Source organism: Pleuronectes platessa, chromosome 6 (genome assembly GCF_947347685.1).
Source record: "Pleuronectes platessa chromosome 6, fPlePla1.1, whole genome shotgun sequence".
In the NCBI taxonomy this organism is placed as follows: Eukaryota; Metazoa; Chordata; class Actinopteri; order Pleuronectiformes; family Pleuronectidae; genus Pleuronectes; species Pleuronectes platessa.
The window spans coordinates 11,064,199-11,087,136 of record NC_070631.1 but is presented as its reverse complement, the minus strand read 5'-3'; the positions used below and the strand labels follow the sequence as shown (position 1 = coordinate 11,087,136).

Below are 22,938 nucleotides of genomic sequence, written 5' to 3'. Positions count from 1 at the left end.
TCTGTTTCCTTTCTGCTTCAAGAGACTTCCTGACAGCTGAAGACAAAGAGGGGGTGTTCAACGCCGATCACTTTCCCCTCTGGTACAAGAGAGCGGCAGAACAAGTTCCGGGCACCTTCGTCTACTCTCTACCTTTCAACTCAGGTTGGTTCTTCTTTTTCTTAAATTAGCAAATATTTAAAAAAAAACAGCTCTCCTCGAAACGAGTCAGGTTCCATTTATGTATTGTGTCTAGCTCCTCACACAGTAGCAGTCACTAGTGTAATATAATGAATGTAGGAATGGCACCACCAAGTGTCTGCAAGGACTACTGAAACAAAACAACACTGACAAGCACTGCAGGACATAATCAAATTAATTCAAAAAATAATTACACAATTTTTTTACAGGCACAAATAAAGTCACTTATATTTCAAAGACCATTTTAAAATATCCCTTTTTTTTCTCCTCTTTCACCCATACTTGCATCTCCGCCTCCCCTTCCTCTCTTATTAATTCTAGCCAGTGTTCTTGTGGAAAGGACTGATTGCTGTGGGCTGAAACAAGATACGTTAGGAAGAGGTTCAGCCCTTTCCATAGTGACTTGGCCAGAATACACAAATACACACTCACAGAAAGACACACATATTACACACACACACACAGAGAGACAGGCACCTCACGCATATTCAACAACGTCTCTGAGAAAAAAGGTTTTTCCTCCAAAGGGGGGGGGGGGGGGGGGGAAGTGTTCTCGTCTGTCCGCGGCCTCAGGCTCTCCATTAGTGCCAGCTAATACAAGTGATCTGAAAGCCTCTTATTTACTCGGCGGACTTCCACTCGGCACTCTTCCTCTCAGGAGCCTGGCAGTTCTAGCTGCAACCATGAAATAGTACTTTGTGGTATTTATATTCAATGTGTTTCTCTCTCCAATCACCCTGTGGTCAGTTTAGAACTAATATAAGAAATTATGATATGACAGTGATGTGAACTGTGTGTGTGTGTGTGTGTTGTGTTTTTGTGCCTGTGTGTGTGGCTTAGGAACCGAAAACAAGAGTGTTGTATTGGCCAGCACCGCCATTCAGCTTCTGGATGAGAGGAAATCGCCCATAGCTGCGGGTAAGTGGGAACTCAAGTGGATCTCTCTCTCTCTCTCTCTCTCTCTCTCTCTCTCTCTCTCTCTCTCTCTCTCCCTCGCGCTCTCATTCTCGTTCTCGCTCTCTCTCTCCCTCTTGTCTCTCTCGCTCTCTTTCAACCACACACACACATATTATGTACTTATATCTTAGTGAGGACGCTCATAACCATAATACTTTTGCTTTCCCCTTACCTCAACCATCACAACTAAATGCCTAAACCTAATTTGAACCCTTATCATAAACTTAAGTCTTAACCCTCAAACAACGCTGTCCAAAATGTCCTCACTCCGTTAGCTCTATGCTCAAAACGGTCCTCGCAAATATATAAGTATGTGCACACACACACACATACATAATTTTTGCTTCCATAGACTATGTGTTATGCTCGGCTTTGTCTTCTGGTCTCCAGTTGTCTGCTGTGACGTCTTTGCCTCTTTTTGAGTTGGAACACTCACTTCCCACATACACCGACTACGCTGCTCTATCTGTCGGAGCGCATGCCTCTGCGTGAGCGTGTGCTCGGCAGAAGGCGTGAGTTCATCACCGCACAGACGTTTGCATCCATAAATACAATGCCAAGATATATATAAGAGAAGGCAGTTTCATAAAGGCGTCTTCTGCCTCTGTGCTTATTTAAGACAGAGTGTGGCCAAGAGGATTTCTCTGTGGCCTGCCTCATCTCACGTGCCGGTGACTCAGAAGCCTCACAACGTCACGCCCATATAATAACTCGGTGCAATCAGCAAGTTGATGGTATGCAGTGTGGCTCTCGTTCTGTTAGCCATCAGCGTGATTACAGTGGAAAAGACACAACAGATTAAATGGAAAACATAGGCGGAAAGAAAGTGTGAGGGTAGAAACGGAGACATATGGTTTTACAGTAGATCCAGTATTATCTTTAGGAGAGTTGTGATGTGACATCATTCATCCTGCACCTCTCCCTAAAGACACTAAATTACTTTTAGTCATTGTTCTGTCAATACGGGACTAATACCATACTTGACTGAAATATTGAGGTGGACAAGTTAAGAAATACGCAATATATGCATATATATATATTTTTGTGTGAGCACCTTTCCAAATATACTGATTTAGTTATAATAAAAATGATGATTATAAAAAAAATAATAATAATACAATAATAATAATGCTATATTTATTTGCTAAAATATGCAGAGGGATATTTGATGTCAGGCTGAGTGCTATTCTTCAGGCACTTTCCAATGTATATATTAAGGATCAAGCTGGAGCTCGGCTTCTGCTTCATATTAAACCTCTCTTCAGACCTATCTGTGTTAGCTCTCCCGTCACACGAGGGCTAACAATGCCAGCAGAGGAATCACAGACAAATATGTGGAAAGAGGAAAGACCACAGTTAAGAAAGGGATAAAAAAAAAAAGGAGAATCTTGCTAAAATACGTGTGATAAATAAGAGAAGAAATAAAAGGGCAGAGACAGAGAAAAGGATTTCACTGTGTCTGCATGCGTTGACATCAAAGCGGTGCATTGTGGGTACTCTTGGCCCCGGGGAAACCACTGGAGCAGAAGGACAGAGATGGGAGAGTCTGTGTGGTGCCAAACACACAAAAATACACACACACACACACACACACACACACACGTGGCACCAAGGCAGCCCACGGTTTACACCAGCCCTCAGTGTTATTTAACCGTGTGCTGACCTGATCACTGCTCTTTAAGATAATGTCGTACTCTTGATTCCTGTTCATGGTCAATCCAAATGACCAATCAGTGATAAGGATTCACGACCACCCTTTTGTTCCTGTGGGTTCTGATGTTGAGCAGCGACACTCATGCTCGTCCGATCGGGGGATGTATGTAAGAATGATTTTATATAAGAGAGTCAGATGGGAGCAGAGATGTAGGCTCGAATGCAAATGTAGTGTGGGCCGGTTAGGGCCAGTTCTCCCGGCCCCGCGCTCCACCGAGCTGCAGACTTGTGAATCCGCTAATACGATAACTGAACAGGACAGGCTGATGACATCACACACCGCGGGCCCTGCAGACATCGCTCGAGTCACAATGTTACCTTGTGTGTGTGTGTGTGTGTGCGTGTGCGTCAGTGTTTGTGGTCACATCCTGATCCACGTGCCACGAGCCTGCTGCCGTAATATACACAGAGCCGTTAAAGTCAGGCAGGCGCTGAGACCAAAGAAATCTGTTTACATTCACGTGCCTCCACATGGCACCGAGTGAGTTGAAGATCACATCGTATGGATATATGATCAAAAGATAAATAATAACAATGGATATCTGTAGTGAATACAAGAGGATACCATTCTGAGAGAAGAAATTTAGATTGACCATAAACCTGATTATTGCATTATATAACAGTACTGTAGAATCATCTTTCATGGTACCAGTGAGCTCCATCGGAGGAAAAAAGAATGCTGGTCAATATCCATGAGGAAAAAAAAATGTTCAAGACACAAATATTGTTTTGCCTTTTCAAATTTATGTTGTATAAAATTATTTTACGGTAATACCGATATTAATCCACAGTATTCTTGTTGAAATATGTGATTGCATTTTTTTCTTTTCAGCTTATTTTAAACGATAATGTTTCAACTTCATTAACCCCCCAAAAAAACAGAACATGTCACAGTAGAACCAAGCTGAACTGAGAGGGACAGAAACACCCATGCAATGACCACTCAGGATTCCCACCGCAACACTTCAAATGACGGATATTCTTCTGCTTTTTCGATAAACACGTTTTTCTGTTTAGTTGAGTGGCTTCAGAAAATATTTTTTTTTCAGTTTGCAGAATAGAATATTGTTGAGTTGAGCTTTTCTTCTGATATTGACATCATTAAAACAGCACAATCCCAATTGTAGAGTTCTTCATGTAAACAATTAGAGAGGTGCACTCTATCAGTAAAAATTACTTAAAAGGAGACAAAATATCCCCTCTTTTAATGAAGCTTTCTCCATGTAAGGATGCATGCCTTCTCAAATAGATTGTCAGTTTACACACAGTAATCAATTAAAACATCTCCCCTTTATATTATATAACACACATACCGAGGACATACCGTTATTAACTCACAAGTAAGACTGATCTCAAAAAGTGTGCTTCTGAAAGATTGTGTGACATAATGAAAGTCATAGAAAAGCAACAAGGCTGAGTCCAGGTTTTGTTGTTGTTTTCATTTTAGTTTGTTTCATTATTGCTTCAACGAATTCCCCACCTCCACTCCAGTTGTCAGAAAAATATCCTTTTTTATGAAAACATGTTTCCTCCTCAAAATGATATCACATTATTAGGCACAGACTTAAATCATCTGTAAATATGTGCATACAATGTACTTCTCCACTCACTCACTCACTCACACACACACACACATGAAACACTGACACAGACACTTCCATTCTTTTTTCTCACACACTCACGTTAATGATACGAGAAACTTAGGACAGATCTTAACATGACAGCAGCTGCCTACACATGAGTTTTCAAAGTTACCTCAGACTCTAAATAATGAACAACAACCAAAAGACAACCAAATTCTGAAAGTCACTTTTTTTTTAAATAGCATTGCTCTACTACTATACCTACAAATACACAATTATAAATATATAGCAATTTGTTCCTATCTCTGATATACATTTCTTAGACAAAATGGAATTGATACGTTTGATTTCTTTGGCCTGCCCATCAAACCCGCACACAGTACACGATACTATCATCAGTGCATAGTCAAATACCTGCGGAATTTAGCTACCCAAGTCTCAGAAATGAGGTAAACACACAATACGCACAGAAAGAATTTCACACTCTCTTTTCTTTCTTTTTTTTCTCGCAAACATACATGCACAAGCACACACATGACACCCGGAGACGATAAGGTTAAAGGGTTGAGCCCCAGGTTTTTGAAAGTCCAGGGTTTATGTTTTCATCCCCTAGGCAATAGCGTTCTCCAGTGGTTCCTTCTCGTCCGCTCGGGCCTTATCTGCCCCCCGCACCGCTGCCAGCTGCTCGTTCTTCTTGAGCTCCCGCTGATACTTGGCCATGATGGCGGCGTAGGCGCAGCCATACACCGCTGCAGCCAGCATCATCAGTAACACGATTCCGCACACCACGCCGGTGATGATCACTGTGGCAATGGCGTGGCGCAAGTTGACAGGCCGCGGCCTCTGCTTAGGTTCACACTCTGGCAGGCCGCCTCCTCCGCCTCCCCCGCCGCCGAAGCCCTCCCCCATGGCCATGGGGACGTGGAGAGTATGGCTTGAGGGATGAGCGTGGTTGCCATGGGTGTGGCCTCGCAGGAGCCTCTCCGACTCCAGGTGCTGGATGTTGGCGAACAGGTAATGGTAGCTCGTGGTCATGCAGGCATGAAAGAGCTGGTAAGGGACTTTCTGCAGTTCTCTGCCCTTCATGTCTTCTGGCTGGGTGCAAAGGACCTCGTCCACCACTCCACCTTGACAACAGATAAACATTAATCAGAGGGTGATATAGTGACAGACAGACAGAGGGGTAGGAGTGCAGAGGATGTCATGCAGCAGTCAGTTCTTGTGTGTTACAAGCACATTATAAGCCATTGCTTTTTGCTGCAGCTTTTTACAGAGGAGGCCAAAATCCTAATCATCTTATCTGAGCCTGAACCAACCCTTTACTCGTGAATAAATAATATTCCTTCTTATTAATGTAGGGTGTAACTGCTCACGTTATGGGCTGAATTAGCAAGTGTTACATGATTAACAGCTCACATGTGAGTCTCTGCTGGATCACTGGAGCTGAATAAATCAAGTCTTTTGGTGAAAGAGTGGAGGTAAGACTTCATCAGCTGCCCCCTGTGTGCCCTGTAAATCTCCTTATTATTCATTTCTCTCTGTATTCATGTCGAGCATGCTCTGTCACACGTTTCCTTTCCGCTTGCCTGATTAAACACCGGTTTTCTATTAAGCATACATCCCTAGTATCTGGGTCCATTGTTCTGGTTTGCACTAATTAGAATTTTCAGACTTTAAAACGAAAGCTGTGTCAGGGTTTCGCAGGAATGTAGGCGGGCCGGCCGACTCAGAGCGAGCCCAGCTTTCACTGCACAGTGGTTATTTTGTTATCTAATGCATGCAGGGGTTGTTCTAGCATGGAAAATAATGCGGTTGGCAATTTAACTCTTAATCACCCCGTGTGGACTCCCTATCTCTGGTTGTAGAGATAACCACCACGTAAGAACTGCTCTGTGGAGTGCCCAACATCGCGCCAGTATGCAGGTCATTCCTACTGCTGTATCTCACCATTAGCTTAAGCTCAGTCAATACCAAGAGTTACATTAAAGACAAGTGTAAATGTTGCAAATTGCCCCCTTAATACTTTCCATTATTTATGATGCAGTACTGATCAGATGATGATAGTATAAAAGCCAAAACTATATATTCCTGCCACAGCTACAAACCTAGCTAGTTGAAGTACGATCTAACTTACTCCGCTGTGTCAATGTCTTCAAGAACCAATACTTAACCAGCATCTCCACCTGGGGTGGGTCATTCTCAATCTCTAATGCCCTCCTCTCTTTGAGCCAACTTCAATATGGAGAACAGCTGTTTCTACTCTACAAGTCTTAGCATACTGTCCTGTGTGAAAGGTCAGCATTACCATAATTAAACATTACCATAATTTAATACTGTGCCCAGCAGAAAAAGGCATTGTGATGAGTGAAGGTTGGGAACACTGCAGACATTCCCCCAGCCATTGGCCAGAGTTGCATGTGGTCTCACCTTTAAAGAGGTAGGTCTCCAGCCAGAGTTTGAAGCCTATGAGTTGGCAGTCACACCTCCAGGGGTTTCCTCGTAGCGTGAGGCTGTCCATGCGGGTCAGAGCCTCCAACAGGGAGCGGTCCATCCGTGTGAGCCTGTTGTATGCGAGCCCCAAGCGGCTGAGGTTCCTCAAATTGTCCCCCATGGCTCCAGGTAAACCCCACAGGCTGCGAGGAGGGGACATGGCAAAGAAAATGGTAGAAGCTGCACTGAGGAATGTTGCCGATAGTCTTCACTGGCTATTGTTCGACAAAAGGACAAATTACAAACATGATATGTTCCGGTTCTGTTGCTTTACCTGTTGTGCGAGAGGTCAAGGTGTGATAGCGAGCGTATAGATCCAAGCAACCGCTTGTCGAGCTCTCTCAGGCTGTTGTGGGCGAGGCTGAGCCGCTGGAGAGTCCGGAGACCCAGCAGAGCCGTTGGTGAAATGGATGTTATAGAGTTGTTGGACAAATCGAGGATGCGGACAAGGGGTATATCTCTGAACGCCATCGATCCCAGCCCCCGGATACGGTTATCTTGCAGATACAGTTCTTGGGTGTCGGGATGCAGTCGTCGGGGGATGTCATACAGACCTTGACCCCGGCAGTCTACTACTTTGGTGTTGCTGTTGCAGCTACACTCCTTTGGACAGGCATGTGACACAGAGAGGAGGGATAGCAGGGCACAGACGACAACCACTGAGGAGACAGGGGAACATAATACTGAATAAGAAACAAATAAAAGTAAATTCGTTAACTGAGATCTTTCTTTGAAACCATATAAATGTCCCCATCACCAAAAACAAGAATTAATGATAAAGGAAATTCCAGGATTGTTTGTTTATTATGAGCATTACTATATGAAATGACGTCTTTAGTAAAGAATGCAATCCGCTTTTCCTTTCCCTTAAAATAGCACCATCCTTTATCTAATAAACAAGGAAGTAAACTTATTACTTATATAGAAACACCCACCTCCAATCCCCCCCCCCCCCCCCCTTAGACAGTGACCCTCTGTGACTTCACCAAGGCTTTACAACCCCTCACCCACAATCCACCCACACACAAATCCATACACAGCAGATATCGGGTGTCTGATTCCCTTTGAGATGACTTCACATGTCCATTCCTCCTGGTGCGTTACAGCAGTATTTATAGCATTGGCTGGACCAGCCTGGAGCTCAATGAAATGAAGCTCTGACCAGCACCTGCAAATGTAGCTTAAGAGTTGCACTCGTAGATCCTGGACAGATAAAAAAGCTGCACAGTGTTTTTGTTTCCATAGGCACGATAGTTGAAATGAGCCGTTCAACAGCCATTTAACCCACTGGGAATATTCAATGTTTTCTCAAAAGGGAATTCTTTGTTTTCCCCCTGTACCAGGCAACATCTACCTCCATGTACACCTTGTTCATCAGGCAACATTAGGCTCTCACAGCAACCTGAGACTTATATCCAGGAATCCGTGTTTATCTGTTAACAGCAATAATCAAATTTGCATTAAATGATGTTACTAAAAATCTGGATAGTGTGTTTGTTTAGACTCTGTTGTTGCACAACACTCACGCAGCTGCTATTTAGCATTCGGCAGTTATCCAGTAGTTTCATTCAAAACACACAAAAGCCTTTGTCCTGCTGTTCCTCTCCACTGTGAATAAACACTATTGTTTCATAGTTTATAAATCTGATTGACAGGCTTTCTTTTAATATTGTGTAATCATTGTTTTGTCCTTGCCTGTCTTCTTGCAGTGGATTGTTATTAACAGAAAAATGATCAAGGTGCAGGCATTCCCATGTCTAATCTCAGGTGTAGTCTGGTGTTGCTGTTATGATTTTATGTTGCTTGCTTTAACAACATAAAAAAAAAGGTAACCGATCATGGTTGAGTGGAGATTTAGTGCCCTGTAGTGCAAAGCCATGTGTTAATTGCATCCTTGTTAATGAATTGTATGCTAGAATGCATCCGGCTCACATATGTTTACACATGTGAGTATGTACTGTACTCATAAACAGACTCGTGTACAAACAATGCATTCACAGAGACGCGTAAATAGAGCATCCGCTCAGTGGAGCGTTGTGGCAGCAGCTCCGGAATGAGGTCAACACAGGAGAGTGTCTCTTCTGCCCAAAGTACACACAGAGATGCTTGTAATGACATGTACACACAACCCACAGCAAGTGCCATTTTGAATCGGCTCAGTACCAATGTCAATACCTACTTGCAACAGGAAATATTCAGGGCAAATGTTACTGTACAGCTATTAACATAAAAAGTGTTGATGTTGTAAAGTCGATGTGCGTTGCACATGTCAATGCACCGTTTTGAGACAGGAACTGTATAAGCAAAGTGTTGTATCATCACTCAGTTATACAACAATTTACACAACACACTGGCTAATGGCGGCCCACCTAGCCAGACGACAAAAACACGTGTACACAAAAGTATTCATATTCACCCACAGGGCTCCTACCTCTCATATCTGCCAGTCGTCCTTGGGCCGCTTGCATTCGGTCGTCTTTTAGCGCCCTTTTTGGAATCTAGCACCTCTCATTGGCTGATGATCCATGAGCCATCAGTAAGGTTGAGGTGAGCTTGTCCTGAGTCTCACCTGCGTTGGCCGATATGGTCGATGGGTGGTCGTTGAAGAGGCTGAGATCAATGGCGGCAGGAACCCGTGTTGCCCTCAGGATGCCCAGCATTGCTTGCACGGGCATGAAAGCCCATCGGAGCGGGCAGATCAGAGCACAGAGCTTCCTGCCAGCCAGCCAGCCAGTCTGAGAATCACTGGAGTTACAGGGAGATCTGCCTCTCTCTCTCTCTTTCTCTCTCTCTCTCTCTCTCTCTCTCTCTCTCTCTCTCTCTCTCTCTCTCTCTCACCCTCCCTCTCTCTCTCTCTCTCTCACGCTCACTCTTTATCTCTCTCTGCTGCTCTCTCACAGTCTCTCAACCTCTAATTCTGTCTATTGTAATTTTCTTCATGCTTATTTGCGCCTGTGATTCTCTTTCCCCCTTTTGTCCCTGCTTGATTTTGTACAATTTCTGCTCCTCTGCCCTGCGCGCTCTCTTTGTCTATTTCTCTCTCTCCTCCTCTCTGTTTTGCTCGCTCGCTCTCCCTGTCCCCAGTTGTATTGGTGAGTGGGATGGTGTGTCATCTCCCCGTGGACAGCTGTGCCTCTTAAATCACAGCGCGTGCACATTCACTGGCAATCACGTTACCTCCTATTACTCCGGCAAGAGCTGAACAAGACAAAATTAGATCTGGATTGCAGCGTGTCTAAACAAATGCTCAAACGCAGTGAGCGCGGTCGGAGGATGCCCGTTGCTGTGGCATGCGCCGAAGATAATATGCATGAGCCGTGGGCAGGAGGGCTGAGAGAACACGCCCCCAGCACAGCAACACAGAACGCACGAATGCACACATGCACAGATGCACACACGCACACATGCACACACGCACACACGCACATATTCACAGATGCACACAGGCACACAGCAGGATATTAAGCTGTTGCAGGAAATTTACATAGAATTTTTGTCTTTTTTCTTTTTTCTTCTTTTTGGCATGTAAATGGATTGACTGTTAAGCTCGTACGAGCTTACCAGTCGCTTCAAGGACAAGCAAAAAATGAACAAAGGAAGAGACAGAGAGAGATTAATGATTTGAATCATTTTTAATGATGAAAATGATTAAGCTTACAAGATGACATTGGCTTTCTGAACGCTTCCTGTTTGCCCTCCTGTCCGTCCGGGTTTACATCCTTTCTTCCGCCGAGGGGTATTACAATTATTATCATCCTGTCATAAATAATAAAAAGTCAACATGTGGCACCAGCTCATATCTAGTGTGGCTTTACTGGGGTAAATGTGTGAAGATATCAGCCTTCAGCAAATAATGCACCCATGAGGATGTGTTTAAAAACAAACATGGATGCATGTATAGGGGCCCTGTAACTGCATGCGTGTGCACACTAAACCTCACACTTGAGCGGGCATGTACAAACAAAGGGAATTGCATCATCAAATGTGTGATGACACCTTAATATTTGCCAAGAGCCCATATGGTTAATGTGTCCAGACAGTCTGAAGTGTTTGTGCTGCGACGTCTAAAAACGTTCGGCATCAAATTACCATCGAGAGAGGGAGAAGATTACAGCCTATTCTATTCCTCCTGTGACCAGACTGCTATCACTACCATGTGACTTATGTGTATCTACTGTGACGCATGTGGCAGCGAAGCCTTAAGGCCACAAGTACAAAGATGGTTTTGCCTGATTTGGACACGATCGTTTCCATTGCACCGCCTTGCTCATTAAGAGATCAAGGCAATACAGATTAAAAAAAAAATTGTAATATCAACCGTGAAATGATAAACTATATTTTTTACGAATTTCAAACAAATTTGATTATATTGTCAAGAAGAACACGCTGGAAGAAAAGGTCAGAGGAGCCTGAGTCTTGCAGACGGCTTGCTTCCTTCCCAGCATCCTCCTGTTCTGCTCATCCCCTGAATGTTCCTCAGCATCTTGACATGATCCGCCCCTGTGCCGTGTAGCTGCCGTGGAAACACCAAATCTGCGAATCCCCACCTCTCTCACACAGCGCTGGAGGCTCACTGCCCCTGCACAGCACACAGGCACGTGCATAAACAAACTCAGACGCTCCCTCGTGCTAATGGATGTATACGTTAATGCAATCCTTAGCAGAATCCCAAATATCTGCAGGCTTTAAAGTGCTTGTCATCTCTCCCTGCCTGGGATTGCGCAGATAGGAGACGGGTGATGGGGGGGGGATTTGGAGTGGATTTGATGTCTCTTCATCTTTGGACTCGTAAAACCAGCTCAGGGCGTAAATACCCCCAAGTTCATAAACCATACCTAGGGAAATTAAATGTTCCCCCGTAATGCAGAAAATTCCCAGGCATTAGTGAGACAGATTTGGGCTTTTGTCTTTGTTCTGAGCCGACTTTCAGGTACGAGCCAACATCAGTGCACTTCTAACCTCTAATAACCCTTTCATAGAGCGAACCCATGCACTGCTCATATTTTAGTTATTTTCCTTCCTGAGCTGCTGTGCATTTTTAGCATTTGATATCAATTGAGAATCCCGGCTTCCAAATTAGCTTATTTTCCTCCTGCCTCTCTCTTTCTTTTATTTGTTTTTTTTAGGGTGCATGACCCTTTATCTGTTATTGGCATAACGATCAAGGTTCACTCTGTTTTTGCACCATGTGTGTTTCCATTGCCGTTGCCCAGCCTCTTAAATTAGACTCTCCTCCTGGGGTTTCCATGTGGGTGTAGAAATTGTGGGCTGCGGAAAGGATCTGGCAAAGCTTATGATGGGATAATCTGCACCTGTTTCTCTGGGCAAGGGCTAAAACAGGCCACAGCAGCCCCCCCCCCCCCCCCCTCTGCGTTTAAACAATCACGCAAACATGCATCACTCTGAAAGAAGTGCAATCCAGTGGAGGATTCCTCACTGATACCGATCACGTTCCCTTCACGTGTGCAACACTCAGCTCTAAGTGAGACTTTTGATTTATTATTCCGATCCCACCTGAGCGTCCACTCACTTCATTGTGTCTCTCACTGTCGTTCCTGTGTAACTTTGATTCTCCAAATGTGACTCTTCTGAAACACCGCTGCACATTTTCAATAAAAACATTTGATGAATATAAAAATAGCTTTAGCTCAGTTGCATATCAATTGCATATGTTTCTTTTTTAGATTAAATCTCAGATGCATCATATATGTCATATACAACACTGACTCCAGTGGCTTGATACCATTTTACTGATACCGCCTCCGTGCCGGTCAAGAGCAGGATGCTGGATGTTTTTGGTTCATCCGTCTGTCCCATGTCTGTGAACAGGATATCACAATAATGCCTTTAGGGATTTAACCCTTTCTTCAAATTCAGAAGGTCAAGGTCTCGCTGGCCTCGCAAACTAAATGTGTTGCCTTATCAAAGGTCACGTTTTGCCTCACAAATTGTGTCTAGATTTTTTTTAACGTGATTTCTTGAGATCAGTTTGAGGGAATGTCTTCAAATTTGGTGGAAACGTTCACTTTTGGAATTTGGTGCTTGCAGGTCAAACGTCAAGGTCACAGTGACCTCACGTCCCAGTGAATGTGATATATCAGGACTGCTCGTAGGGAAACTTGAACAATCCACTTGGACTCACGTCATCCATGAGAATTTGGTGGTCAAATAAGAATTTGGTGGTCAAAGCTTAAAGGTCCCTGTGACCTCTCCAACACACGTTTTGCCTTGTGAATGTAATATCTCAGGAACATCTCAAGGGAATTGTTTCAAGTTTGGCACACATGTTCACTTGGACTCATTGATTATCTGATTTGATTTTGGTGGTCAAAGGTCAAGGTCACAGTGACCTCCAAAAACACGCTATTGGCCTCATGGATGTGATTTATCATGACTGCCTCAGTTTTGACTTTGCCTCAAAGAGAGAACTTTACAAATTTACAGTGACCTAGTATGAATGTGGAATAATGATAATAATGACAGGCGGAGGCACACAACAACCCTGCGATCCTTTTATCTGGAACTCTATTTCATATTATTTGCTTATTGTTGAATATGTCAATGTTGTTGCTGACTGGTATATTCTATTCATCGAAAAAGGCCAATCGATACACACACGTATCTATCTCACTGTGGTTTGTTCTGGCTGTGAAACCAGTTCAATTGCTGCATTTTTTTGCATTTAGTTTACTACCTGTGGCTGCTGCGCACTTGGATCATGCTCTAAATCTTGCTCCTGGAAACACTTACACCCCCCCCCCCCCCCCCCCCCCCTCAAAGCATTGCAAACCCCCACCGAGAGAGAGGCTGGGGTCCTCTGAGTCTTAGTAGCAGGGGGTAGTGGGAGCGGAGGACGCAGAGGAGAGGGGGGGGGGGGGGGGGGGGGGGGAGTTAAAGCCTGTGGTGAATGTGTCAAACTTTCCTGCGCCAACTCTGAAAAAGTTGACATATTTAATGTCAGCGGCAGTTTTTTTTTCCCAACGCAAGGAATTCTGGTCCGATCTATGCGTTGAGGGACCTGCTGTGATGAGGCTTATGGAAGTAAGAGCAGCTCTGTGTACCCACTGCGGAAATGTCTGTTGGGATAACTACAGGGAGGCAGACTGAGGAATTGGATGGATTTCATGTGGGCAACGAGAGAGAGAGAGAGGTCTGGTTTAGAATCGTGTGAAACTGCATTTTGAGTGTGGTTAGCGGCAGATGTGCGCAGATTGTACAATACGACACACACACACACAAACGCACACACAAACACACACGCCTCCCAGCTAAATAAGCTGATGCATGTATGATGCAGGGTCTAATTGCTTTTCCCTCAGTTTGGTGGGTTAATGAAATGACCTCGGATAAAGATCACCTCAACGGGCTGAGAAACTCGCACACACACACACACACACACACACACACACACACACACACACACACACACACACACACGCACACACATTCACACACATACACACACATAAACACACACATACCCTTACACACACACACGCCCCGTTGAAACACCTCTGTGACTGTGTCGTCTCTCTTCCAGCTGTGGGTATCCAGATGAAACTGGAGTTCTTTCAGAGGAAGTTCTGGACAGCCAGCAGACAGGTACATATGCATAAACACACACCCTGCATGTTTGCACATTCACACATATAATACAAACACACTTGTAAAACTAAAACAACTCATGTCGTCTGAGCCCATTGACCCTGGCCGCCCAGAGTAGCACAAAAAAATACATACAAATTCAACATAAAGGTGAGTAAAGTCAAAAGAGAAAACACTAACCATGTTGTTCTTATCCCTGGCTGCCTGGTTATGAATATGTAGGACACATTTCCATAGAGCAGCCTTTGTTAAAGTCCCCACACATTAAGAATATTTAACGATTCGTGAACTTGGGAGAACTTGTAAGATGGAAGGTCATCGGTTTGTTTTATTTATTCTTCTCTTTTTTATGATTGGACTACATTCAAAGTTTTCCGCTGACAGAAGGGATTTGTACTCGCACACAAACAGAACAAAGTATTTGGTGTGACATTCAGATATGTGCAGAGACATATTCTTTTCTTATAGTGTGCAGCGTTGGATGGGAAATGCTCCATCAGCTGTGATGATGAGGTCAGTCGTCCTTCCTTTCCTCAGACAACCCTCCGTGGATTCTGTCTCTTTTGCTTCTCACAACTGCTTTAACACTTTCTATTTAACAGAATATCAACTGCTACCTCATCGACAACAATGGCTTCGTTCTGGTGGCCGAGGACTATACTCTGGTGAGACGTGCACACACACACACAGGCAACAATCAATAAAAATATGTGTTTATTGATACTGTTTCAAAAGTGGGTGTTGATGGAACTTATTTGTGTTTCCTCTGCATGCTCAAAAAACACAGAAATTCAGCTGTTATTTCAAATCAAGAAGATCTGAAAACTGAATCCGTGCATATAGGCCAGATTATTAGTGAATTGTGAGTTTTAGGTCTACAATTCATATTCACTCCGAATTATGTATGAGTGGTAAGTTGGGACAGAATGTGCGTCATGCTTTTTGCATTTTTATTCAAGGTATAAATAACTTGTGCAAGTCCAGAGCTGACCTTACATTATAATCCATGGTGCATGTTTATCTCCTCGATCTGTTTCTAATGATTTTTTTTTGCATGAGATGCACAATGTTGTTGTTTCGGCTGCTCTCAAGGAGACATGGTGCTGCCCCGGCGTGCACTCTCTGCTCAGCTGTCACCAGGCATGCTGTCACTCTGGTTTTGGCTCATCCAGGAGCCAGTCCGCTGGCCGGCGCTGCCCTTCCCTTCCCCTGCATGGTCTTTTCTCGTGTCTCACACTTGCCGGCTCCCGTCCTTTATTCGTTTTTAATTAGAAGGTGCATTTAGGCTTTTCTCTTGTCAGGTTGTTTCCTTATAGAGTGGAAATGTCATCGACTAACAAGGGGACACGACTGCAGTCTGTAAAAATGTTGTTTTTAAAATGTGTGAGGGGTCTTGGGTAGGTCTGAGAGAATAAACCGTAGGATCTATACCTGGCTGGGTCATATCCGGCCATTTTGTGTTGTTTCTGGGAGGTAGTTACACGAGCAAGGAGCAGCTGAGGTCGGATCGTTTGCCTCCCAGATGTCAAGGGAAAAAGGATGAGCAGGGATGGAGCATGTAGTTCATCCTTTGAGCCCTATGTCTGAACTGGTTTATGGATGGAAATACAAATAGTTTAGTGTTTTTTCTCTGGTGCACGGGATCACCTGGCTTTGGGTAGTGGGCACAGGCTGGAGCTGAGCCCTCATAAAACACTACCACACTCAGGAATTGTCAGGTAACACAGTCAATAGTTCTGAAACACACCTCAGCCAAGGAGGATATTTTTTCATTGTCCTTTGTTTGTTTGTTTGTTAGTCAGAAACAGCAGCAGGTTTCATAAGAGGAGAGTTCGGCCTTAGTGGAAATATGCACTTAAGCGTGCCATTCTAATAGTTGTTTAAATTTCAATTAATTAATCAAGCCACTAAATAGATCTTGTCCTCTCAGCTTCTCAAATATGAGTTTTAATCATTTAATCATTGTAAGTTAAATATCTTTGGTTTTTGGACTTTTTATCCGACTGAGTCTTCGAGAGTTTCACCCTTGGCTTCAGGAAATGGAGATTGGATATTTAGTTTTCTTTTCTTACATTTCACATATTAAATATTTAACAGAGTTACGGAAAAAACAAACTTCTCCGTTGTTAGTTGTACCTTTACTGAGGAGAACAGGTACTGTATCAGAGAGCCCCAGCGATGTAGTTTGCGAAGACATCTCAGAATCTTCTGTGGAAGTGAGCAAATGAACTATCTCCGTTAAATGAGACGAGACAATAGACCTCTGCAGAATAGTGTCAACAGGTAATTTGTGTGTAATTGGAACATGTGGCAAATGAGATCCTGAAGACAGGCTTTGTGTGAAAGAATTTATTCTTAGTTCGGTTACCAGAAAATCTCTGAATTGAAGTTTCTCCTGTGGATGAACTTGACTGTGCATGTGTTGATTTTTAAACTTGAATTTTTAAAGTTAGTTTCATTTTATCATGAATTGTTTTATTAGAGAAAATCTCTTTGTCTTTCTTCTCAGACGGGGAAATTCTTTGGAGAAGCAGAGGGAGCTGTAATGAGTAAGCTTCTGCAGATGGGCTCTTTTAAGAGGTAAGGACTTCAAACTGTGTGTGTGTGTATGAATGTGTCCATATATGTGCCAACACATGTGTGTTTCCGTGTGTAAATGTATGTGCATAATGTCAGGCCGGCTGCAGAATGAGAGCACGTCTCCCCTGGTGCTGACAGCTCTTAACGTGGCCAATCGTGTTGAACTATTCAGCGCTGAACTCTGACCCCCAGCTCAGCAGAGTTCTCCGTTAGGGGATTACAGCAAATCTTTTCCTGAAATGATGGAATTAGGAGAAACCTGAAGTCACACACACACACACGCGCGGACACACACATGTAGACGCATTCACGCATGTACAGCTTGTCTTAGATCAGTGTCTCCTGGAAAATGCCAGGCGCAGTGGGTTGTGAGATTGTGCAATTAATTTGGTAATTTAAGCCAGGAGGAGGTTACCTTTTTCAGAATCACAGAGCAGGAACACAGAGAGGCCGACACTTGCAGTCACATTCTGTTCTTTGAATGAGGAGTCACACTGCTGCGTTCTTACATTAGCTGAGCCATAGCCCAGTTGCACAGTTAAGTGTAAACTCAGATTGCACAGAAGCTTATAACCACATTTATTCCAACACTCCTGCAGGACCTTACACCAGCAGTCAGCTCTGTGTTGTTCAGCACCTGAGGCATTACTCTCCAGGATGGTCCTTGTGATTGTTAGATTGTCATAAAAGCAATATCTCAGTAAAGCTTAAGTTTAAGGATGAGTTTGGTGGTCAAAGGTCCAGTTCACTGTGAAGGCAGTATCCAGACAACAAGACTCAAGAGGTTTTGGTGATAAGGGCTGTGGTCAGTGTCGATGTGCTGTAAACAGAAATAAGTGATTTCCTCAGCTGAATTGATAAGTCATGTCCTGCCTCCTGTATTCTCTAGAGGCCACCCCTCTTGTAAATGTTTTTAAATCCTCTGACCCGCTCAATCTCCTGCTGCAGTCTTCTTATGTGAAAGTAAACTCTGTAGAAATTCTGGACCCATTTCTCTGGACATTTTCTGGAATTCATGCCAGAAAACACAAAGATGAGCTGCATAGATTTTTCATTATCACCCCCAAAAACATGTTTCTGGCTAAACTCTATGCTTCACATTCTAATTGTGACAAAATATACTATAAAATTCCATCTAACATGTTTTTGGGTTGTATTGATTGGCCTTTCCATTCTTATTGAAACAGTATCTCAGGACTGCCTGCAGAGAATATCATTACCTTGGGCACAAAGAGGAACTTCTAGTTGTCAAAGGTCAAGGTCGATGTTTCCGGTCAAGGCTAATTATGACAACATAGCCTTCATAGCTTTTATTAAATTCCCTTAAAGTCCTCACTGGAGTCTGGACAGACACGGATGTAAGCTGCCACTTGACTGGCTGGCAGGAGGCGCACAACCACGAGGCAGTATTTCTAGTTGCCGTGCTGTCTCAGTGTATAAAAATCACCAGTGACAAATCATCGCGCATGTGGACGACCACGCCTGTTTATCGCGGGGATGAAACTGAAAAGCTGACAGCAGATGGTTTACGGTCCCACTCATGAAGACAAAGAGGCCTAAGAGAGCTTTCTCCACTGGATCTTTAATGTCAGATGATGAGGGATTACTTCAAATTGAGTGCGACGTATGATGAATGTTTAATATAACTCGTGTCAGTGGAGTATTAGCATGATGAGTAATAGGGCTTATAGATCTTAGCACTAATGAATCCGATACGATCTGTGGTAACTCGGTGCCGTCTGTGGAGAATTAGCTCGGCACGTTTTTTCTCGTGATTAAAAAGAAACATAGAAGACATTGTAAAGTGAGCCACTTACAGTTGGCGCGAGCCGGCGGCTTGAATTCAACTGCCAGCATCAAGACGGAGGACGAAAAACAAATGTTGGCAAACTTCTGTATTGTTCAGTTAACTTATCAATCTTTAAAAACACGCCGCAGGGAGAGGGATCTGTGTTGTGCGCCCAGTCAGAAAGACGCACTCATATACACAAATATGACATCGGTCTGGGTCTGCTGCTAACACCATTATGTGGCCGGGCTTAGCACTAATTGGTTCCTGGCGGTGCGTTGGAGCTACGTGTCACCGGCGCCGCGACTGAGGTTTGAACACCGCCCACGGCTGCGGATAGACTGGGCCCACTCAGACAGCGCACACGTGCTCGCACACACGTTCGCACTCAAAGTATTGTCAAGTATATAGGGGAGCTGTCTGCAGGCGATGAGAATGAATGTCCTGTGTGTGTGTGTGTGTGTGTGTGTGTGTGTGTGTGTGTGTGTGTGTGTACTTGTGTATTTGTGTGTTACGAACCCCCTCAATAACCTCACCCCAGCAGGCAGACCCAGACCTCACCCCCTCAGGGTCTACTAAGCCCCTTAAATCCCCTGATATCCCCCCCCCAATATCCCCAAATCATCTACCCACCCACACACCCACCTCCCTACATCACTTTGAGGGACCTCGCGGGAAGCCCTCGGATTTCCGTTGCTTTCCTTTTCCCATTCTTGCCACATCCATCCAATATATTATCCGTAGGTAAAGCAGCAGTTATAGCAGAGGTGGGATCTTCCCTTCCTGCTCCCACACAGCAGTCCAAGCGGCCCCGCAGGCATTTTAATAGCAGAGGGAATGTATGAACCAAGACTTAACTTATCCGCTCTTTATTGACCCGACAAAGGCCTTATTATGAAACGTCAAACTCTAAAAATACTCCACTTCCATCTTCTTCACTTTAACTCTGTGTCTGTCTCGCTCTTTGTCCTCTCTTGTCTATATTTATCTACCCAGGGTCACTCTGTACGACTACCAGGCTCTTTGTTGGGTTTTTTCAGAGAGCAGCGGCAGTGGACACACACTGCTGGATGTGAGTACCACATGTTCTTCAACACTTCATGTTTGCACTCTGTAACGCAAAGTGGGGACAACATCCTCTGTGTATTCAGCGTCAAGGATCAATATTTTTTCACTCTCTCTTTTTTCTCCCCCCCCCCTCGCAGCCTTACTTTGCTTTCTTCACAGCCGTGAAGTGGATCCTGACCGAGCTTGTCATGTAAGACTTCTGTGTGTGAGAGAGTGTCTTGTGTCTGTTGCTAATGGCATGCACATGCTGCGTACATGTGTTTTCCCGAGAGTCACATGGTGGCCTCTCCTGTCTGAGGTTGAGCGTGTGTTTGTGAGTATATATATATATATATGTGTGTGTTTTTTGTATGTTTGTTTACAAGTGCCTTCACATGCACGTCAACGTGATCATCGGTGATCAGGAGCAGTAATGGCTACCTGATGTTTCCTGTAGCCAGGGCTTTTCCTGTGATGCCACGTTGTGCAGTGTTCTGGGTGGTCTGTTGTCGCAACAGTGCATCATGGGAGGATTGAGTTGTCAGTTGCGATTTTACAGTCTGTCACAGACGTTTTTTTTGTCCTAGAAAATGTTTGTATAATGTCTTATCAAATGTTTTTCATGTCCCTCATTTCCCACTTATTCTTCAATTGTGCTTTATCCAATTAAATATAAAATGTTGATGTAAATATGATTGACAAAAGTTTAATTATTATTTTTAAATTATTATCATTCTATAATTTGTGTCTATATACATAATAAATTAAGACATCTGTAATTAGGAAATCCCCTCTACTGCCATCCGTACAATTATTTTACATACACATATGTTGCCATTAAAGCTGTTGTCAAGTCCAACTTCACATATTGAGTATTTATTCAATTACTTTATAAACCGAGAAAGTACAATCATATTTATACATAAACACATTCATTATATAAACTGTCTTGAGCTGACAAGTTACACAACACTGATTTATAAGAGTTGGATCGAGCACTAACCTGCATGATGTGGCAGGCAAACCAATAAACAAGATTATCACTGGATAATTTACACACATTGAAAAAATATGATTGATTTGATTCAAAGTTTTCGAGTCATCCAATAAGCTTATAAACATTATTAATATCAGACTATGATAACTCGCAATTAGCAAAGATTCATGTATGTGCAATGGTTGTTCTTATTATTTAACGTTTGTAAGAGAATACATTTTCCTCCTCTGCAGAAACTTTAGACATACTGGTAAAAAAAATGGCTGCAGGATAGAGTGCTACAGAGTGTATTATATAAACATGTGTTGGAGTGGATTGTTATGGTCGATGTGTCTCCATATTTAGATTCCTGCTCGAGTTCAACTTGTACAGCTGGTGGTATTCTGACATCACAGTTAAAGGTAAAAACACACAATCATATACTGTCTCTGTCTGTATCACACACACACGCACACACACACACACACACACACATACACACACACACACATGTGAATGTACACAACTCATAATATATTTTATTTTGAAAGCATATGGTAGTTGATAATAAACTCTAGAATATATGATACATAAATTGGAAAAATGTTACTCTGCTATTAAAGCCTGATAGATCCAATAAGTATAAAGGAAAAAATACATTTTTAGTTTTGTGTTTTTTATACTCAATACTTTTTTTGTCAGAAACATAAATGAAATGGTAATAGAAAAGGCGAATGAAAAAGTTAAATATCTTTTGAAATCTCCAAAACATATTTTTTCCCTTTTCAAAGACAAAGTTATCTTGCAGATATTGTTTTTGGACACAGCACAGACAGAGTATTCCTATGAATCTCATAGTTCTCTTAACGCTTCTACTTACATAGTTATTGTAAACTTGAAATATCAAACATAAACCCTTTCAAGGCCTTTTTTTTTATTTCATTTTTTTGTTCATGGTTTGGTTTGAGTTCACATGGAAAACTTTCTCCTGTGCACAGAAAAAAACAAAAAACAACCAGCGTCCCCAGCACTGACCTTCTGTCTCCATGTTCACCATCTCCCCTCCACTTCCTCTCGGTCTGAGTCAGTGTGACCACTGGAAAAACAGAATAAAGAGGCCGAATCCAAACCAAAAAGTATAAATGGCTGAACACGAGATCACCTCGAGTGACCTCAGTGTGAGAGCAAGAGCGTGTGTGTGTGTTTGTATGTTTCCGTGTGTGTGGGTGCATGTCTGTCTTCACACAGATTTCTATTTGTTTGTGTGTCCAGAGGGGCTATACTTAATGGTTTTATGATCTGTGAGGATGTGTGTCATATTGGTAGCGGTGGAAAGCAATATCCGCTTTGTAACAGGAGAAAAAAAAAAGGCTTCTCCCTCACTCCTCTTCTCACTCGGTCACTCTCTCTTTCTCTCCTTCTCTGTTTTATGTCTTTCTTTTCTTTCCCCCGTCTCATTTTTTCTCTCCCATGAAAACACACGGACACACACATTCTCATCCGATTGCTGCCAAGCTCTATTTTGATGCCTTATGTTTTATGGAGTGTTGAATGCTGTTTCACTAAGCGTCATCACATTGTAGTCTTAACTCCGGCCAAAACTAATATGAAAATATTCATATTTGAATGTGTGTGTGTGAGAGAGAGAGAGAGAGAGAGGGAGGGAGGGGGAGGTGGGGGGACGCTAGAACCACAACACAACTGTGTATAAAATGTTTTCCCTGCACACTCTTATCCTGAGTGAAGTGAAGCTGGGCACCGCCGCTCGCCAAGCAGTCAAGACAATTTCACAGCTGGCTAGCCCCAGGTCTTAGCAGCACTTTCTATATCTCTTTACAATAGAGACACAGGCCGGTGACACGAAGCTGAAACACCCCAACTTAGCAGCCCGTAACCCAATCTACACAGCCCCTCGAGCCCAACTAATCCCAGAGGTTTATACATGTAGGCTGCGTTCCTCACATGTATACTTAATACACAACTGCGCGCACACACACACGCACACATTTTTTCATGCT

The 22,938-nt window shown here is 43.3% G+C and overlaps 2 protein-coding genes across 2 annotated transcripts in view; one reads left to right on the top strand and one right to left on the bottom strand.

The window, feature by feature from the left end:
- The window catches only part of cacna2d3a (calcium channel, voltage-dependent, alpha 2/delta subunit 3a), a 117,690-nt gene that overhangs the window by 88,503 nt on the left and 6,249 nt on the right, over window positions 1-22,938 (top strand). The window contains exons 24-32 of the mRNA XM_053424071.1: window positions 23-144; window positions 1,021-1,098; window positions 14,464-14,525; window positions 14,997-15,041; window positions 15,131-15,193; window positions 17,038-17,108; window positions 19,894-19,969; window positions 20,103-20,155; window positions 21,287-21,342. Coding sequence (XP_053280046.1) covers window positions 23-144; window positions 1,021-1,098; window positions 14,464-14,525; window positions 14,997-15,041; window positions 15,131-15,193; window positions 17,038-17,108; window positions 19,894-19,969; window positions 20,103-20,155; window positions 21,287-21,342 — 626 coding nt within the window. The remainder of the gene's footprint in view (window positions 1-22; window positions 145-1,020; window positions 1,099-14,463; window positions 14,526-14,996; window positions 15,042-15,130; window positions 15,194-17,037; window positions 17,109-19,893; window positions 19,970-20,102; window positions 20,156-21,286; window positions 21,343-22,938) is intronic.
- On the bottom strand, window positions 3,701-9,637 carry LOC128442828 (leucine-rich repeat and transmembrane domain-containing protein 1). Its single transcript, XM_053425415.1, has 4 exons — window positions 9,355-9,637; window positions 7,198-7,582; window positions 6,861-7,066; window positions 3,701-5,560 (listed from the first exon to the last, which is right to left on the bottom strand). Exons 1-4 carry the CDS (start codon window positions 9,389-9,391, stop codon window positions 5,043-5,045), a joined length of 1,146 nt encoding a protein of 381 aa, XP_053281390.1. The 5' UTR covers window positions 9,392-9,637; the 3' UTR covers window positions 3,701-5,042.

Excerpts from the sequence above, each read along its gene's own strand:
- LOC128442828 (XM_053425415.1), bottom strand. The coding sequence starts at position 9,391 with ATGCAAGCGGCCCAAGGACGACTGGCAGATATGAGAG. Across the intron at positions 7,583-9,354 it reads ACGACTGGCAGATATGAGAG|TGGTTGTCGTCTGTGCCCTG; the intron begins GTAGGAGCCCTG and ends CTGTCTCCTCAG. Across the intron at positions 7,067-7,197 it reads CTTGACCTCTCGCACAACAG|CCTGTGGGGTTTACCTGGAG; the intron begins GTAAAGCAACAG and ends CCCTCCTCGCAG.